Source organism: Sus scrofa, chromosome 1 (assembly GCF_054392235.1).
Source record: "Sus scrofa isolate SSC_HxYL_T2T_F1_AM1 chromosome 1, Sscrofa_HxYL_maternal_Yorkshire_Landrace_v2.0, whole genome shotgun sequence".
Classification (NCBI taxonomy): Eukaryota; Metazoa; Chordata; class Mammalia; order Artiodactyla; family Suidae; genus Sus; species Sus scrofa.
This window is the reverse complement of record NC_139383.1, coordinates 192,447,711-192,467,730: the sequence shown is the minus strand read 5'-3', so window position 1 is coordinate 192,467,730 and position 20,020 is coordinate 192,447,711. Positions and strand designations below refer to the sequence as shown.

Genomic DNA, 20,020 nt, shown 5'->3' with positions numbered 1-20,020 from the left:
GAACCAGAGGAGAGTTTAGCAAACAGAATAAGAAGAGTTGAGTGGACTTGACTTCCCAGGGCCTGGCCAGCCAGGGTTGATGAACGCTTCCTGAGCCAGATTACTCTGTGTGGCTGCATTGTGGTGAGGCCTGAGTTACATCCTTGAGTCTGGCAAGATGTAGTTGCCACCAGTTATTTTTGCTTTTAACCTTCAATTTCTGATCGTCCAGTACAAGAACTTCACTTTCCTTGGAACCCCTGTTCTGTCCATGTGGCACAGTGACCCCCATGCCCAGGTTCAGGGGTAGGTGGGCACGTGAACCAGATCTGGCCAATAAGAGTCCTAGAAAGTGTTTCAGGGATACAGCCAGGGACTTTTTCTGGAGCTGCTGTTATGTTTCTTCTGTGATTGCTAAACTGGAGTGATGTGAAGCCTGGAGCTGAAGACACTATCCTGATGCTACAGGAGAAGAGTCTATCTGGGAATTAAAATAGCACAGAGGAAAGCAGAGCCAAGGGAGTGAGAGAGACAAAGGATGACATCATCTGAGCACCTGGATCCAGCTGAGCCTGAAGTGGGTCCTATTTCTGAGCCCTTGGATTATTAGCCACCTTCAGCTAGATTCCTACCACTTGCAACCAGAGGAGTACTCAGGGGTGAGTGGAATAGCTTAGAGTGGGAGGAGATGAGATACAGAGTGGCCACACCAGCAGGTGGACATGAGGGTCTGAACCAGGGATCCTGGGGCTTGAGAGGAAAGGTGACGAGTTAAGAGGTGAGAAGAAACGATCTAGATTCTCCCTCTTTTCAAAAATTGTGGAATCAATGTCTAATGAGTCTTTATCACTCTTCCTTCACAATGCCCTTTACCTACTCTCTTACCTACATTTGGCTTAGACAAGTCTATGAACCAAGTGAATCAGGTACACCTGTCCCCATTCTATAGCATGGAGAGGTTAAAGGACTTGGACAAGGTCATACGGAACTCTGGGGTCTCATTCCTCCTCTCTGTATCTCACTGGGCTCTTGCTCACACAGAGTGAGAACAGAGATCACCAAGCACCTTCTTTCTGTCACCTTGGGGCAGAGGTGTATCTGGCTCCCAGGTTTCTTCATTATGGACATGGAGAAACAGTAGGCGTTCTTACTGAGGAAAGGCCTGGGAGCCCATGACCCCCTTCATTAAAAATAAATTCTGCCTGAGTCTCCTGGTTCTAAATAGAAGAAAATGTAGATTTGGGGCAGAACCAAAGGGAAAGGGATTTCCCTTGGCAAATTATTTGCAATTTGTGGATTGGAGCTGACCCAGCTCCAATTCCCACGTCATTGTGAGCGCTGTTGAAAATGTGAGCAGCTTATTAAAGAACCAGAGCTGGAGGCAATCCTCCCGCGGGGGCCCAACAGAACAGGAGCAGAGTTAAAACCCACCAGTTTCCTCCTCCTAGTGTCTCCTGTCCAGGAGCCGCCAAGATTCTTAGCCACGGGTTACATGTTCACTCCAGGGCAGCCACTTCCTGCAGCTGTGGGAATAAGAGTCAGCATGTTTACAATTAGTTTGTGCCTTGCGTGAGGCATGATGAAAAGCCAGCTGTCTAAGTACTTACATGAGTGGTCCTCAGACAGTAGCGTGCAACAGAGTGCATGGTCTAAAGCGCCATTGCTAGCAGTTCTGAGTTAGTGGGAGGCCCCCAGGTCTATCTCTTAAATAGGCATTCCTGGTGATTCTAAAGCAGATGATCCAGGGACCCTGCTCTGAAAAACTGATGTAAGTGGATGAATGTACAGACTCCAAGTGACCCCCTTCATCAGAGGATTAAAGATACTTTTGTCTTAGGCACGAGCCCTGGGAGATCCAGCCTCTCCTTACTAACAGGGCCTATTACTCACTGGCATAATTTGAGGGGCATAAGGAAGGCTTTCTTGACTAGAATATCTCTGAGGAGCTGTGAATCTAGAGTTTAAGCATTTATCTCCAGCTTATGGAGAACAACACGTTCTGTGGTCAATTTTTTCTTTTTTTTTTTTTTAAGGAAAAATCCCCAGGTGGCATACTCACAGCATGTTCAAGTTTAAATGCAGCTCATCTCTCCTCACGGACCAGCCTGTCAGACCCTGGAAGTCACTTCCCCATCACCTTTCCCCATCCCCAAGCACTGTGCTCAGGGAGAAAGGCTTTTAGAGTCTCATGGGACTCTTCCTTTGGGCTCTCTGTTAACAAAACCCTAAAGAAAACCCATGGATTCTCATTCCTCCATCCATCTTGTTATGTGTCATCCTTCTCAAATTAATCACAGAGTCGATGGGCAAGGTGGTTCATAGGATTTCACAATAAAATCGACTGCATATGGAATGAATCTGAAAATTCCATTTATTAAAACAAATACATTGTCCATGTGGGATGAAAATGTACACATCGCATTCAGGTTTTTCTGTTTTAACATTTCTGTATTTCCCTCTCTTTGAAAGATACACTCCACTCCATAGATCTTATATAGGAAAAATATGAACAAGTCTTGGGCTGGGAAAACATTAATGTATATGTAACAATTCACCATTGCCAGAAGCAGCGAGAAGCAGATATTAAAACAAACAAACAAAAAAGAAGTACGAAAATCCTCTAAGACAGCATGCTTAAATTCCTTTTGTGAATATTAGTGCATGGGGAAATGGTTTTGAATTTTTCCTTAAGCAATCTCTTTCAAATATTATTAGCAAAACTAGCCTCAGTTCAAAGTACTTATTCACAACCTCTGATTTGAATTAAATAGCACTTGGTCTAAAATTGAAAGAAAAAAAAAAAGAAAGCAAATTTTATATTGAGGATGATGCAAGATAGTTTTTTTCCCTTAATAAAGTATGTGTTCTAAATATGAGGGTTATTCATACTGTTTAACGAATTCCATGGCAGGCTTTTATTACCACCCAATATATTATAAACATAAATTAGGGCCTTGAATAATTAAGCTAAGTTTTCCTATCAGTTACCCCTTAAGATAAAATTATGCTGGTGAAAATGATTGTTAAATTTCTAAAAGAATTAAAACTCTTTAGGGCATAACTAATCAAAAAATTATTTCCCCTTTAACAAGTAAAAATATCAGTAAGTCAAAACTCATATAAAAACTCTGGGGTTATAATTCCATACTGTTGGACATGAAATTATGAAAAAGTCAAACATTTTTCTTAAACTTAATTTCAGATGGTCTGTGTATTTTCTTGCTTTCTCTTTTCATAAACAAGGTCACATGCAGTTTGGAATTTCCTTAACTTTTAATTACAAGAGCTGTATTCCTAAAAGTTTTAATTCCATTTTAATTGCTCCAAAGATCTAGATTCACATGAAAATATAAAGAATCCTTAAGAGCAAAATAAATGATGCAGATTATGAAAAGCATCAGGGTCTTAGGATGATGCCTTAACACCACCAAAGAGTGCTTTATTCACAGTTGTTTTTATGTGACCACATACTCGATTCATATTTTAGCTCATTTAAAAAATGTGGTTGGGTTTTAGTTGATTCCACATTATTACTAAGCCATTGGTACAATTCTGTAGTGTAATAAATACTCTGCCAGGGTTCTTCCCCTCTAAATCTTCATCAGTGTCCCACTGACTGTAACAAAATCCCAAGGCTTGAGCAGAAGTTTCTGGTTATAGAAGTACATTCATACATTTCACAATGTCTCAGTATTCTTTTCCCAGGCAGGAGTTTTAATTGGATGTATTTTTTCTCTTACCCTCAGGCCCATACAAGGAGTTAAGGAAAATATTTATCAAGTCAATTTCAAAATCTGTCCTTGGCATATTGTTTTTTTATCTTCTTTTATCCTTCCTCTCCATCCTCTTTTTTTTTTTTTTAATTTTAAATGGGAGGAAGAGAATGGAAAGAGAGAATAAAAATTAATTTGGAAATGGTCTTCTGGGATTTCAAGGCAAGCAAGGAGTTGTAAGAGAGTCCCCATCTGTCTGGGAAGGACACAGAACAAAGTGAGAAAGACTCTCAGGCTCTGCCATTACTGGTGGAGGCTGAAGTCACAAGGAAAAATCACTTTCAACATCATCTCTTGGGAAGAGAGAGCTTAAGCTGCAAGGAAGTGGTATATGAAGGCAGAGAGATTCAAACAAAGTGGAGAACAAAAACAAAGAAAAGATTCTTTTGAAAATGTTGGTGAGTGAAAAACAAAGGCCATGTCAGTCAGTGGCACAATGAGCCAGAACCCTTTCTGGTGGAACTCCTGGGTGGGGGTAGGGGGTTGGTGGGGGGCAGGGGCACAACACTGCCCCTTCTCCCTGGCCGGTGAACAGCCAGGATTCTGAGGGTGGAGTCTGGAGTCATGGGTTTATTTCTCCTGATACTTGAGCATATGAGGGCCACATTTTTTCTTGTTAAGAAGAACACAGAAAGCCTTCTTTCAATCTAGAATTCCTGTCATTTAGGAAACAATGGAATTTGCTCTGACTCTGTGACAAAAGCACTTCCCAGCTCAGGGTGAATCCTTGGTTCTGTCGCTTGGTGCAACCTGTGCTGCCCTGGATCCTGGATAAAACCAAAATGCTTTGGATTCTGGAAAATACGATGAAGAGGTGCGGGTGCCACTGTTAAGTAGGAGGTATTTTAGGCATGGCTAAGGCTCTGGAGTCATTTCAGTTTTCAAGATACTGAGTTTGTTTTCCTTTCCAGCTTCATTTCTCTCATTCTTTTTTTCCCAACTTTATAGTACAACAAAACTTCTGAATGGATGTAATATGGGGACATTTTCATGCAGTATTACTCAAAAATTGTCACAAATATATGAAAGCACCAGTCACAACACATGATTTACTTTTACTTGCAGAATCAAAGCTATCATGTACAAATGTTAGGAATAGTGATAAAAGAACACAGACAACCGGCATTTTTGTTTGTTATTACCAAGAGGATAAACCACAGGGAACATCGACCTAAAACCTTTGGGTGCTCATCCTGGGAGTTCAGTCTTACAGACAAGTCCAGCCTTATCTCTTTATTCCTGGGAAGGGATGGGAGGAGGGGGAGGGCAGAAGGGAAAAAGAAAAAGAAAGGCACAAAGACGAAACATCAATGCCGTTGAACCGAACCGGCTACACTGGACAACTCAGCTTGTCAAAGGGTGTTCTAAAGGCAATATTCATTCCAAGGTCAGACATATCTGAGCTCAGCACAGCTGTCTGTTTTAATTTTTATTTTTTAAATATGAAGCAGAAACATAAGGTTTGGGGAGGGACAGCAGGAAAGAAATGACACCGATTTTTATCTTTACATTTTCCCCTCCTCCAGGCAGTTCTGCAGACATTGAGATCTCTTAACTCGGGGTGTGGATCAGCTTTCATTCTCATAAAGGGGACCGGTTCTTTAAACATGCATAGCCTGGAGTTTCCAGGATGGTTCACCTCCCTCTCTTTAAATGCTGTGGACGAGAAAGGCGCCCACTCTGCTAAAAACTCTACATCAGTGTCCCTGGAGCCCCGAGGCTCCTCAGACTCCCCTTGAAGACTTAAAGGATAGCACAGAAAAACTTCTTCTCCCTAAATGGGTTCTCTGAAGCCGGGACAGGTGTCAGGAGAGGATCTTCCTTGGCATGCGCTTCGCAGTAGGCCATCAAGTCTGCAGCTGCCTTGGACACCTGGAAAAAACAACAAACACAACCATAACTTAGATGAGACATTGACGCATGCGCAGTGAGTCAAGGCGCAGGCTAGGGTGTCCAAAACACCTGGGTTTAAATGAAGCAAGATGCTCATCTTCCGTAAGCCTCTGTTTCCTCATTGCAAAGAAAGGAGTTGGTGATCTTGACCAAACAGGATTGTTACAAGTAGGTCAGCTCCGGAATTAGGGTGAGGTGAGTGAAGCACTGAGGGTACAGAATTGACGGAAGTGCTCACGGTCAGGGTCATGCAAGTATCAACCCTGTATTTGTCCAGCCCTGAGAGTGGGTGTCTCCTTAAATTCTGTGCCCAGGTAGGTCACTTGCTTCCTTCATCCTAGTCCCAGCCCTGGCTGCGAGGATTAAATTAGATAAACCATTTAGTGCCTGGAACACCGTATGCTTTCCACACGGACTAGCCATTATTATCATCCTGTAATTGTGCCTCTCTGTGCTGGGGAGTCCTACAGCCATTTGATTACCTTTTTAAACAAACACATCAGGAGATATTATATACTTGTATATATACACATAAACTTATATATCATGTATTTTAATATTTTATATATATTATGCATGATATTATAGCTTATTACACATATTATATATATAACTTCAACCAAGCATTAAGGAGAACCATTGGGAGGTTGGTCAGTGATTTCAGTGATGCTCTGATTTCTCACATTTTTGTAGTTCCTTGTTGGGGGTCTTCTGGAGTACCTTTCTGTTGATCAGCTTCAACAGCAGCAAATTTTCACAGCTTGAGGAGGGATTTAATTTTGGAAAATAAACTAAAAGTCATTTGTAATCACAACTAGGGACTAGGTGAATGATCCACCTAGGAATGGCATTTGGGGTCAAAAACTCTAAAGTCAAGAGTCAGTTTCTTATGTGACATAGTACACTTGCTCTGGGAATCACTTTAAATATTGTTCCACACCACTGTATATAATAGCCTCTCAAAGTGACTAATGAAAGGATAAGCCTCTGTGAGAGCGTGGAGATTGTATGATTGCTGAAAAGATTCACTACCCCTCCCTATGTGTGGGTTGTATAAACTCATACAATGACATAAGACTTGCTCTGTCCAAAGACATGTGAGTAGAAGTGATATGGATCACTTTTGAGCAGAAGCTTCAAGAACTAATGTGTAGTTTGCCATGGTCTTTTCTCTCTGCCACTTGATCTGACTGAAATAATTTACCACAAACCACCTTAATTGATTCAGAGGCCATACTCTTAATTTGTTCCTTGTTCCAAGACTGAGTTGATTAGAACCTTGTCACTTAAGTTCTTTTCAATTTTAGTTTATAGACTGGAAATGAGACTCAATTTCGTCTTCTAATTCCATAAATCTTTGAATTTTTGGACTCTATGTCCTTTGTCTCAGACCAGGTAGAGGCAATATTCTAGGTAGAGGTTGCTCGAAGGTAACATGGTATAGAGTGGCAGCTATGGGTAATGAACATGTGGGTAAGAAGAAGAGTGAGAAGTATGTCTTTGTTGTTGTAAGTCTCTAAGAATCCAAGAAGAGGGCCTTTTGTTATTGCAGCAAAACCTGGTCTATACTGACTGATATAAAGAGGTATATGTACTGATATGTGTGTTAGTTTCCTCTGTCTGCCTACACAAAATTTAAATTTGGGTGGTTTGAAATAACAGAAATTTATCCTCTCATAGACAGTGCTAGAGGCTAGAAGGTTGAAATTAAAGTGCCAACAGAATTGGTTTCCCCTGAAGGCTCTGAAGGAGAATCTGTTCCATGCTTCTCAATTAATGTCTGGTGGTTGCTGGCTAATCCTTGCTGTACCTTGGCTAGTAGGTTCATCTCTCCAGTCTGCCTCCACCTTCATGTAGCATTCTCTCCTGTGTGTTGCTGTCTTCACATGGGGTTCTCCTCTTTGTCTATGTCCAAATATCCTACCCACCAGCCATGAGATTAGGCCCATCCTTATTCAGTATGGCCTCACCTTAACTTGACTACACTACAAATAGCTTACTTCCAAGTGAGATCATATTATAAGGTTCTAGGTAAGCATGAATTTTAGGGGATACTATTCAACCCAGTACAGTATATTTGTGTAAAAGTCAGTCTCAGTATGTGCTAAAACTTAAGTCATTTTTATGTATGTTTTGCCCAGCTTTATTGAGATATAATTCACATGTAACACTGGGTGAGCTTAAAGTATACAGTGTAATAATCTGATATACTTCTATATTGTGAAGTGATTACCACAGTAGGTTTTTAACACCTCTATTACCTCAGATAATTACCTTTCATTTTAATGCGGTGGGAACATTTACGATTTACTCTCTTAGCAACTTTCAGGTATATAAGATGGTGTTGTTAACTATAATCATTGAATTGTTCATTAGATCCCCAGAACTCATCTTATAACTGGAAGTTTGTATCCACTGACCCAAACCTTTCCATATCCCTTACCCTCCAAACCCTGACAACCACCATTCTACTCTGTTTCTATTGAGTTCAGCTTTTCTAGATTTCACATATAAATGATTTCATGAAGTATGCATCTTTCTCTTTTTGACAGGTCTCACTTAACATAATGCCCTCGAGGTCCACCCATGTTGTTGCAAATGGCAGAATACCCCCTCTTTATTATGCAGAATTATAGTCCCCTATAAATATATAACACATATTCTTTATTCTTTCATCCAAAGATGGACATTTGGGTTGTTTCCATGTCTTGGCAATTGCAAATTTTGCTGCAATGAATATGCAAGTACAGATATCTCTTTGTGATCCTGAATTGATAAATATTTATCAAATACACATATATGACATATGACATGATATATATATATATCAGGAGTAGGGTGCTTAATCCTATGGTAGGTCTACTTTTAAATTTTTGAGGAACATCTGTACTGTTTTCCATACTGGCTGCACCAGTTTATGTACCCACCAATAGTGGACAGATTCCCTTTTCTCCACATTCTTACCAATACTTGTTACTGCTCATCTTTTTAGTAACAGTCATTCTAACAAGTGTGAAGTGATATATTATTGTTTTAATTTACATTTCCCCGATTAGAGGTGTTGAGGATCTTTCCATAACCTGTTGGATATTCATGCCTTGTTTACACTAGTATCTATTTGGTTCCTCTGTCCATTTGTAAATCAGATTGTTTATTCTTTTGCTGTTGAATTGTATGAGTTATTTATATTAACCCCTTTGGATATTAACCCCTTATCAGATGCAAGGTTTGCAAATATTTTTCTCCAGTTTCATAGGTAGCCTTTTCATTTTTGTTGACTGTTTCTTTTGTTGTGTGGAAGCTTTTTAGTTTTGGGTAGTCCTACTTATTTATTTTTGCTTCTCTTACATGTGCTTTTGGTGTTATATCCAATAAATCATTGCCAAGATCAATATCAAAGAGCTTACCTCCTATGTTTTCGTCTAGGAGCTTTCAGTTTTAGGAGTTATATTGAAGTCTTTGATCCACTTTGAGGTAATTTTTGTGAATGGGATAAGGCAGGGGTCCAATTACACTCTGCTGCAATGTGAGTATCTACTTTTCCCAACACCATTTATTGAAGAGACTATCCTTTTCCCATTGAGCATTTTGGTTCCTTTGTCAAATACTACTTGATGGTATATGTCACAGTTTATTTCTAGGCTCTTGATTCTGTTCCACTGTTCTATTTTTAATATTATATTGTTTTGATTACTATGGCTTCATAATATAGTTTAAAATCAGGAAGTTTGATGCCTCCAGCTTTGTTCTTCTTTCTCAGGATTGCTTTGGTTTTGGGGTCTTTTGTGATTCCATGTGAATTTTATAATTAATTTTTTTAAATGTCTGTGAAAAATGCCATTGGAATTTTGATACAGATTGCAATGAATATATAGATAGCTTTGGGTAGGATGGACATTTTAACAATATTAATTCTTGGAGTTCCCATCATGGCACAGTGGTTAACGAATCCGACTAGGAACCATGAGGTTGCAGGTTCGATCCCTGCCCTTGCTCAGTAGGTTAAGGATCTGGCATTTCCATGAGCTGTGGTGTAGGTGGCAGATGTGGCTTGGATCCAATGTTGCTGTGGCTCTGGCGTAGGCCAGTGGCTACAGCTCTGATTCGACCCCTAGCCTGGGAACTTCCATATGCCTCAGGAGCAGCCCTAGAAAAGGCAAAAAGACAAAACAAACAAACAAAAAAAACAAACAACAACAAATATTAATTCTTACCAATGAACAAAGGATATCTTTCATTTATTTATATCTTTTCTAATCTCTTTCATCAAAAGTCATAATTTTCAGAGTATAGATCTTTCAACTCCTTGGGTAAATTTGTTCCTAAGTATCTTATGTTTGATGCTATTGCAAATTGAGTTTTCTTTTTCAGGTATTTCACTGTTAGCATATAGAAACACAACTGATTTCTGTATGTTGATTGTTTTTTATCCTGCTACTTTATTGAATTCATTGATTAGTTCTAACAGCCTACTTTTGGTGAATTTTTTTTTTTTAGGATTTTCTATATATAAGATCATATCATTTGCAAACAGAGCCAATTTTACTTTTTTCATTTTGATTTGGATACTTTTTTTTTTATTTTTTTCTTCCCTGACTCCTCTAGCTAGGACTGCCAGCAAAGTGTTGAAAAGTAGTCATGAGAGTGGGTACCCCTGTCTTGTTTCTAACCTTAGAGGAACAGCTTTTAATCTTTCACCATCAAGTATGATGTTAGCTGTGGGCTTGCTACATATGAACTTGATTATGTTGAGGTATATTTCTTCTATACTCAATTTGTTGAGAGTTTTTAATCATGAAAGGATGTTGTATTTTGTTAAATTTTCTTTCCACATCTACTGAGGTGATCATGATTTTTATCTTTCATTCTATTAATGTGATGTGTCACATTTATTGATTTGTATACATTGCACTATCCTTGTATCCCAGGGTTAAATCCCACTTGTTTGTGGTGTATGTTCCTTTTAATGTGTACTTGATTTCAGTTTGCTACTATTTTTGTTAATGTTGGTATTTATATTCATAAGGAATACTTGTTTATAGCTTTCTTTTCTTATATTATCCTTATCTGGCTTTGGTATCTGGGTAATGCTGGCCTTATCAAATGAGTTTGGGAGTCTTCTCTCCAGTTTTCTGCAAGAGTTTGAGTAGAATTGGCATTAATTTTTTAAATGTTTAGTATAGTTCAACAGGAAAGCTGTTTCTGGAATTTCATTTGTTAGGAGGTTATTAATTACTGATTCAATCTCCTTTCTAGTAATTGGTCTATTCAGATTTTCTATTTCTTCATAAATAAGTCTTGGTAGGTTGTATTTTCTAGAAACTTATCCATGTCTTTTAGGTTATCCAATTTGTTGGCATGTAGCTGTTCGTAGTAGTCTCTTACAACCATTTCAGTTGTAATGTGTTATTAGTTATAATGTCTCTTCTTTCATTTCCAATTTTACTTATTTCAGTTTTTTTCTTAGTCTGGCTAAAGGTTTATAAACTTTATCTTTTCAAAAACAGTTCATTTTGCTGAGCTTTTCTGTTGTTTTTATGATTTCTACTTTATTTTTGCTCTGATCTTTGTTTTTTGGATTCCTTCTGCTAATTTTGTGCTTAAGCTGCTTTTTCTAGTTCCTTGAGTTATAAAGTTAGGTTGTCTACTTGAAATCTTTCTTTTTTCTTAATGTAGGTGTTCATCACTGTAAATTTCCCTCTTAGAATTGCTTTTGCTATATCCGATATGTTTTGGTATGCTGTTTCTTTTTTCTTGTTGTTGTTTCAAGATTTTATGTCTTTTTTGATTTCTTTGATTTATTGGCTGATTGTTTATGTATTGTTTAATTCCCACATATTTGTGAATTTCCCAGCTTTACTCCTGTTATTAATTTCCAATTCCATACAATTGTGATTGGAAAAGATCCTTTGCATGATTTTGGTCTTCTTAAATTTGACAAGGCTTGTTTTATGACCTGTCATTTGACCTATCCTGGAGCATGTTCTGTGTGGCCTTGAGAAAAATGTGTATTCTGCTGCTGTTGAATGGAATTTTCTGTATATGTTTGTTAGGTCCATTTAATCTAAAGTGTAGTTCAAATTCAACATTTATTTTCTTAATGATTTCCTTCCTTCCTTCCTTTCTTTGCCACGCCTGCAGCATGTGGAAGTTCCTGGGCAAGGAAACAAACCTGTGCCACAGCAGTGATCTGAGCCACTGCAGGGACAATGCTGGATTCTTAACCTGTGAGGCCACTGGGGAACTCTTTATTGATTTTCTGACTGGATGATCTATCCACTATTAAAAGTAGGGGGTAATAAAATCTACTATTATTATATAATCTATTTCTCTTTAGGTCTATTAGTATTTGCTTAATGTATTTAGGTGCTCTGATGTTGGGTGTATATATACACTTATAATTGTTATATCCTTTTAACACACTGACCCATTTATCATTATATAATGACCTTCTTTGTCTTTGTTACAGGTTTTAGTTTAGATTCTCACTCTTTTGGAGATATTACATTGCTAATAAAATATTTTTATTATGTTTATATTTTTTCCAGACAATTAAGTTTTCTCTGCTGATCTACAAAATAATCCTGAGGTAGGTACTGTTATCCTCCTTTTATAGATGAAAGATTTAGGTTCAGCACACTGCATGAGTAGTTCAATGTCATATAGCAAAGCATGTAGCAGAAAAATAAGCTGAACTGTAATGCTTTGCCATTAAGCCACAGTCATCTAGATATAAACTGAAATGCAGGGCTAGTTCCAATGGTTGATTGAAATTCTCTCTGCATCTTTATGAAATGCTACTATTACAGAATGAAAGGAAACAGCTTGTTCTTGTCTTAGCTTTTCTAAGTGAAAGCCAAGAACAGACTTTCAGAATCTTAATTATTTTTGGGGGGGGTTATTTGCTTGAACCATAGTTATTATTATACCAAACAGGAGCATAGCTGCAGGTAGCAGAGACTCGACAATAGTAATATATAAAACTTACTTGTTAACATGAGATCCAGCACTCTCCTTACCCATTTGCAATGCTCACATATAAATATGCGGCAGAAATTTTCAAAATCTTTTCATGGAACAGAAAGTACTATGCTGGGCAAAATTTAATAGCTTACAGTTGCTCATATCTTATATTTGAACACAATTTTGAACAACTATTATAAAAATTATTATACATTTTATCATTTTTCCTCAACTAGACTGTAAAATCTCTTTAAGATGATGGTTCAACATAATGTCAGAATCCTAGCAGTAATTAGAATAATTGCGAATATTTATCTGCCCTTCAATAGAAATAAAGGCAAAAATAAACAAATGGTACCTAATCAAACTTATAAGCTTTTACAAAGCAAAGGAAACAAAAAAAAAAAATAAAACCTCTGGACTCAGAAAATATTTGCAAATGATGTGACTGAGAAGGGCTTAATTTCAAAAATATATAAACAGTTCATACAATCAAATAACACATCAACAACCCAATAAAAAAATGGGCAGAAGACCTAAAAATACTTTTCCAAAGAGGACATGTAGACAGCCAATAGGCATATGAAAAGATGTTCATCATCACTAGTTATTAGAGACATGCAAATCAAAACTATGAGATACCACCTCATCCTGGTCAGAATGGCCATCATTAAAAAGTCTACAAATAATAAATGCTGGAGAGAATATGGAGAAAAGGGAACCTTCCTATGCTGTTGGTGGGAATGTAAATTGGTGTAGCCACTATGAAAGTCAGTATGGAGTTTCCTCAAAAAAAAAAAAAACCCTAAAAGTAGAGTTGCTATATGATCCAGCAATCGCATTCCTGGGCATAAACCAAGACAAAACTATCATTCAAAAAGATACATGCACCCCTGTGTTTTGAGCAGCACTATTTATATTAGCATAGACATGGAAACAACCTAGATATCCATCGATGGATGAACTGATAAAGAAAACACACACACACACAGGAATATTACTTGGCCATCAAAAAGAATGAAATAATGCCAATTTTGAAGCAACATGGATGGACCACTATGAAAGCCACTTGTTATATCAAGTGAAGTCAGGAAGAGAAAGACAAATACCATATGATAACACTTATATGTGGAATCTAAAATATGACACAAATCAATATATCTATGAAAGAATGTATCAACAGATTCACAGATATAGACAACAATCTTGTGGTTGCCAAGAAGAAGGGCTGGGAAAGGAAAGGACTGGGAGCTTGGGATTGACAGAAGCAAACTATTATATATAGGATGGATAAACAACATGATCCTATGGTATAGCATAGGGAACTATATTCAATATCCTGTGATAAACCATAATGAAAAAGAAAATGAAAAGGTCTATCTATCTATTTATAAGTTACACTGCTGTATAGGAGAAATTAATACAACATTGTAAATCAACTGTACTTCAGTAAAATTTTAAAAAAGTTTGTTTGCCCTTGCTACATGTCAGAACTGTGCTAACCACTTTACATACAGTATTTTATTGAATCCTTATAACAACATATGGATAAAAAGCTATTTCTACCCTCATTTTTAATATGTGAAGTTGAGGCTTCATTAGGTCCATATTTGTCCTAGTTCTCATAGCTTGTGAGGGCCCAAGTAACGAGTCTCAGTGTTCTTGACTTAATCTTCATGAATATTCTTTCTTTCTAACCTGTAGTGTCATCCTTGTCCCTTACCTTGCAATGAGTCATAGCAACAGTTTGCCTGGCAAATCTTCTTGCTTTCTGATTATCTCTGCTAACATTTTGCACAGAGCTTCTTTTACATTTCACATCCATAGGCATAGTTCTTCCATGAAGATTTCCCCAATAACTCTAGGGAGACTCTTTCTTTTTGTCCTGTTGATTCTTCCTCCAAAAATATCTCAAAATTTGGGGATCAAGATGGCAGAGTAGGAGGACGTGGAACTCATCTCCCCTCACAAACACATCAAAAATACATTTATATGTGGAACAATTTTCACTGAAAACTGGCAGAAAGAGTCCTGAACAATCAAAGCTGAAAGCAAGATCCACACAGAATTGGTAAGGAAGGGAAGAGAAGCAATCAGGTCAAGACCTGGGCTCCTGGGAGGGAACGCAAAACAAAAGGGAATCTCCTGGGGAGTGAGAATTCTGAGAAACACACTGATGGCCTCAGTCCTGGAGTCTGACACAGGGAAGATGAGCCCCCTTGCCTGGTTAAAGGGCTGGTGGGACTAATAGGAAGGCTGTGGGAAGCCTAGATTCCATTCACTTGGGAGTAACATGCACGTGTGCTTGCTTGCTTGCTCCTGAAGCAGGGTAGGGAGGGCAGACTGAAGCTGTTCAGGTGGTTGCGTGGTTTCCCATGACCACCACAATGCACCCCAGCCTGAGCTGAATGAACGCTCCAGCCTGGTTTACCACACATCACAGTTCCACACTGGAGCGAGTGCTGCTATTACCAAAAGAACTTCGCTGTGAGATACAGAGGTAGCTCAGATGTGAAGCAGTGTCTGAGGATGCTGGGGGCAGCCATTACTGGCACTGACACAGGCAGCACATCAGAAGGAGTCCCAAACTCTGTGACTGGAGCACCACAGCTTGCACCTTGTCACACACAGAGAGCCCGAATGGGCAACCCCCTTGGTCCAGTACTGTTCCCAAGAGTGCTAGTGCTTGGAGGCAGAGAGCTCACACTTACAGGGAACAGAGCCAGCTCAGACTTGACCCTCAGAGCTTCTTCTCCTGCAACTTGGGACTTGCCCCCACCCCAAAGGGTGGTGACGGCCACTGAGCAGAGGGAATGCCCTGGCCCACATCTGGCTCCAGCCCTAGCCCCTCCACCTCCAGCCCCACCTCCTACCCAAGTGATAGCTGCCCACGAGGAAAGATGGATTTGTTTTTGTGTCAAATCCAGCTTTCTCAACAAAGCCACTGGGCACATGGAGACTATATAGCGATGTTTCCACAAAAATATCTCTAATTTGTTTCCTTATTGCCATCTCTATTGCAACTACCCTAGTTCAAGCCTCCATCTTCTCTTTCCATGGTTACTGAAATAACCACTTAAATACAATTTTTCAAGGGCTCTTTTAGAGACTGAATGTTTGTATCTCCCCAGCCTCCAAATTTATATGTTGAAATATAATCCCCAATGGGATGATGTTTGGAGTTGGGGCCTGTAGGAGGTGTTTTAGTGGGTAGAGCTCTCATGAGTAGGATTAGTGCTCTTACAAAAGATACCCCAGAGAGCTCCCCTGCCCCTTTAACTATGTGAGGTGTAGAGAGAAGAGGCCTTCTACAAACCAGGAAGCAGGCCCTCACCAATACCACATCTACTGGTACCTTGAGCTTGGACGTTGAGCCTCCAGAACTGTGAGAAATAAATTTCTGTTGTTCATTTCTAGTGTTTGTCATTCTATTATAGTAGCTCAAATGGACTAAGAAAGAATCCTTGAATAGAATTCACACTGTGGTCTGGAAGTTCAAGGTTGAAAAAAAAAAAAGTACATCTTTATTTTCGCTAACCTCAAATCTACTATTTCTTTCTATTATACATGTACACAATACAACATAGTATCATTAAAACCATTTTTGTCTTAGTCATCAATAAAAACCAGATATATTCCATCACATTACAGTTTTTGTAAATATCTCAGTATCGTGTTGATGTTCTTTCACTTTATAAGCACAGACTACTATTTATATCCAGTATACTCAGTAAATAAAGGAGTATGTATATATATATTTAACTGCATCACAAATGTTTTTCTAAAAACATTCTGATAAACTATATTTTATACTTTGCAATTTAAAAATATTATTCTAAGAAGGAGACCATATGCTTCAGCAGACAGCCAAATGGGTCTAGGGACACAAAAGATTTTTAAGAATCACAGTTCTAAATAACTTCCCTACTTTTACAATTGTGCCAGGAGTAGTATTCTCCATACTGCAGCTAGAAAGACATTTTTAAAATATAAGTTGGCTCATATCATTCTCATATTTAAAACTTTCGAGAGCTTCCCACTGTACTTTGTGGAAAGCCAAGACGTCATAAAATAGCCTGTGGGTCCTGCCTGCTTTGGGCCTGCCATCTCTCCAGTTTCATGTTCTGGTGTTCTTCCCACCCACATAGGTCCCCTCTAATGTTGTGAAAGCTCCAAGTTCTTTACTGCCTCCTAGCTTCACATATAGTTTCCTGAAACATTCTTTTCCCCACATCCTCACTAGGAGTCGTTACCGAACTACCTCATCTAATAATTACTTTCCTCATGTTCCTTCAGAGCACCCCGTTCTTTTCCTTCACAGAAAAACACTTACACAATTTATAATTACAACCATCATTTGTTTATTTGCTGTTTGATATTTCCCTTTAGGCATTCTGCTTTATGAAGGCAGGAATCATATGTTTTAGTCACCACTGTACCAAGGCCACAGCACAAGGAGGGGGCTACCCAAAGACTCTAGGAACCTCCTTCAATTGAGGAGAGAGTAACATAGAACAAAGAGCTACACACACACACACACACACACACACACACACACACACACACACAGCTCTGGAAGCTTCCAGAGGATTCCTTTTGAATCTTTAGCTTCAAAGATTCAAATATTTGAAGATTAAATTAAATCTTTAAAGCCCAGACTTAAACCCATGCACCTACAGTCAACTAATCTATGACAAAGGAGGCAACAATATACAATGGAGAAAAGACAGTCCCTTCAATAAGTGGTGCTGGGAAAACTGGACAGCTACATGTAAAATAATGAAATTAGAATACTTCCTAACACCATACATACAAATAAACTCAAAATGGATTAAAGACCTAAACGTAAGACTGGACACTATAAATCCCTTAGAGGAAAACATAGGCCAAACACTCTCTGACATAAATGACAGCAACATCTTCTCAGATCCACCTCTTCGAGAAATGACAATAAAAGCAAAAAAAAAACAAATGGGACTTTTTTTTTTTTTTTTTTTTGTCTTTTTGCCTTTTCTAGGGCCACTCCTGCAGCATATGGAGGTTCCCAGGCTAGGGGTCTAATTGGAGATGTAGCCACTGGCCTATGCCAGAGCCACAGCAACACAGGATCCGAGCCCTGTCTGCGACCTACACCACAGCTCACGGCAATGCCGGATCCTCAACCCACTAAACAAGGCCAGGAATCGAACCCGCAACCTCATGGTTCCTAGTCGGATTTGTTAACCACTGTGCCATGATGGGAACTCCAAACAAATGGGACTTAATTAAACTTAAAAGTTTCTGCACAGTAAAGGAAAACCTAAACAAAACAAAAAAGACAACCCACAGAAAGGGAGAAAATATTTGCAAATGAATTGACTGACAAGGGATTAAGCTCCAAAATTTATAAACACCTTCTGTGGCTCAATACCAAAAAAAAAAAAAAAAAAAAAAAAAACCCACAAACAACCCCATCAAAAAATGGGCAGAAGATCTAAACAGTTTTCCAAAGAAGACATATGGGTGGCCAAAAACCACATGGGCCAAAAAACACATGAAAAGATGTCCAACGTCTCTCATTATTAGAGAAATGCAAATCAAAACCACTATGAGGTACCACCTTACACCAACCAGAATGGCCATCATCAAAAAGTCCACAAACAATAAATGCTGGAGGGGGTGTGGAGAAAAGGGAACCCTATTACACTGCTGGTGGAATGCAAATTGGTGCAACCACTGTGGAAAACAGTATGGAGATTCCTCACAAAACTAAACATAGAACTACCATTTGATCCAGTAATCCCACTCTCAGGCATCTATCCACAGAAAACCATGACTTGAAAAGATGCATGTACGCCAATGTTCACTGCAGCACTATATACAATAGTCAAGACATGGAAACAACCAAAATGCCCATCGACAGAGGAGTGGCTAAAGAAGATGTGGTACATATACCCAAGGGAATATTACTCAGCCATTAAAAGGAAAGAAATAACAGCAACATGGATGGAATTGGAAATTATCGTGCTAAGTGAAGTCAGTCAGACAGTGAAACACCAATATCATATGCTATCATTTACATGTGGAATCTAAAAAAGGGACACAATGAACTTCTTTGCATAAGAGATACTGACTCACAGACTTTGAAAAACTTATGATTTCCAACTGAGACAGGTTGGGGGGAAGGGGGATGGGCTGGGGGTTTGGGATGTAAATGCTATAAAATTGGGTTGTGATGATCATTGTACAACTATAAATGTAATAAAATTCATTGAGTAATTTTTAAAAAAGATTCAAATATTTGAAGATTATATCTTTAGAATGATCAGCACATATGCGGGAAAAAACTGCTTAAGGATGTGCAAAGAATTTCAGAAAATATCAACTGAAACAATCACACAGGGTGATCACACAGGGCTGAAAGAGTTTGTGTCTCTACTGGCCAGAGTAGAAAGACCTCATAACACATGGGGGATTGAGTAGAGCCTAAAAGGATATCTTCAGGACTGGTGCCAAATAGGCCTTGGATAAATGCTGTTGTGGACCCACCTATCAAAACTTAAGAGCTAGCCTTGAATAGATCAAAATGTTTCCAAGTAACTTAATTGCACCATAGAATAAAACACTCAAGTATTTAAAGAATACAAAAAATTTTGATATCCCGCAAAATAAAATCCACAATGCCTGGAATCCAATAAAAAGTCCAGACATACAAATAAGTAGGGAGGAAATCTATCGCATAATGAAGAGAAAAAATAATCCAATGAAAAAGACCCAGAATTGATGTATATGATAAAACTAATAGATAGGAATACTGTTAAAATAGCTACTGTAGAAGTTCCCTTCATGGCTCGGTGGTTAATGAACCCAAGTAGGATCCATGAGGACGCAGGTTCAATCCCTGGCCTTGCTCAGTGGGTTAAGGATCCATCATTGCTGTGAGCTGTGGTGTAGGGCACAGGTGTGGCTTGTATCCCATGTTGCTGTGGCTGTGGTGTAGACCGGCAGCTATAGCTCCGATTGGACCCCTAGCCTGGGAACCTCCATATGCTGTAGGAACAGCCCTAAAATAGCAAAACAAAAACAAAAACAAAACAAAAAACTACTGTAAGTGTTGTTTATATAATCAAGAAAATAGAGGAAAGCAAAACATAATTAAAAGAGACAGGGATCTGAAAAAGAATGAATGTATGTGACTATGTATATCTGAATCACTTTGTACAGCAGAAATTATCACAACATTGTAAATCAACTATACTTTGACAAAACTTTAAAAATTGAAAAGGGAGGGAGTGGGCTGGACTGGGAATCTGGGGTTAAGAGATGCAAACTATTGCCTTTGGAATGGATAAGCAATGAGATCCTGCTGTTAAGCCCTGGGAAATATATATAGTCACTTACGATGGATCATGTTGGAGAATAATGTGAGAAAA

The 20,020-nt window shown here is 38.6% G+C and overlaps 1 protein-coding gene across 3 annotated transcripts in view; it reads right to left on the bottom strand.

Annotated features, from left to right (window-relative positions):
- Positions 1–2,332: 2,332 nt before the first annotated feature.
- The window catches only part of GNG2 (G protein subunit gamma 2), a 135,396-nt gene continuing 117,708 nt past the window's right edge, over positions 2,333–20,020 (bottom strand). For all 3 annotated transcript variants that reach the window (XM_021101893.2, XM_021101887.2, XM_021101900.2), the window contains one exon: positions 2,333–5,624. In XM_021101893.2, coding sequence (XP_020957552.1) covers positions 5,496–5,624 — 129 coding nt within the window. In that variant the 3' untranslated portion in view covers positions 2,333–5,495. The remainder of the gene's footprint in view (positions 5,625–20,020) is intronic.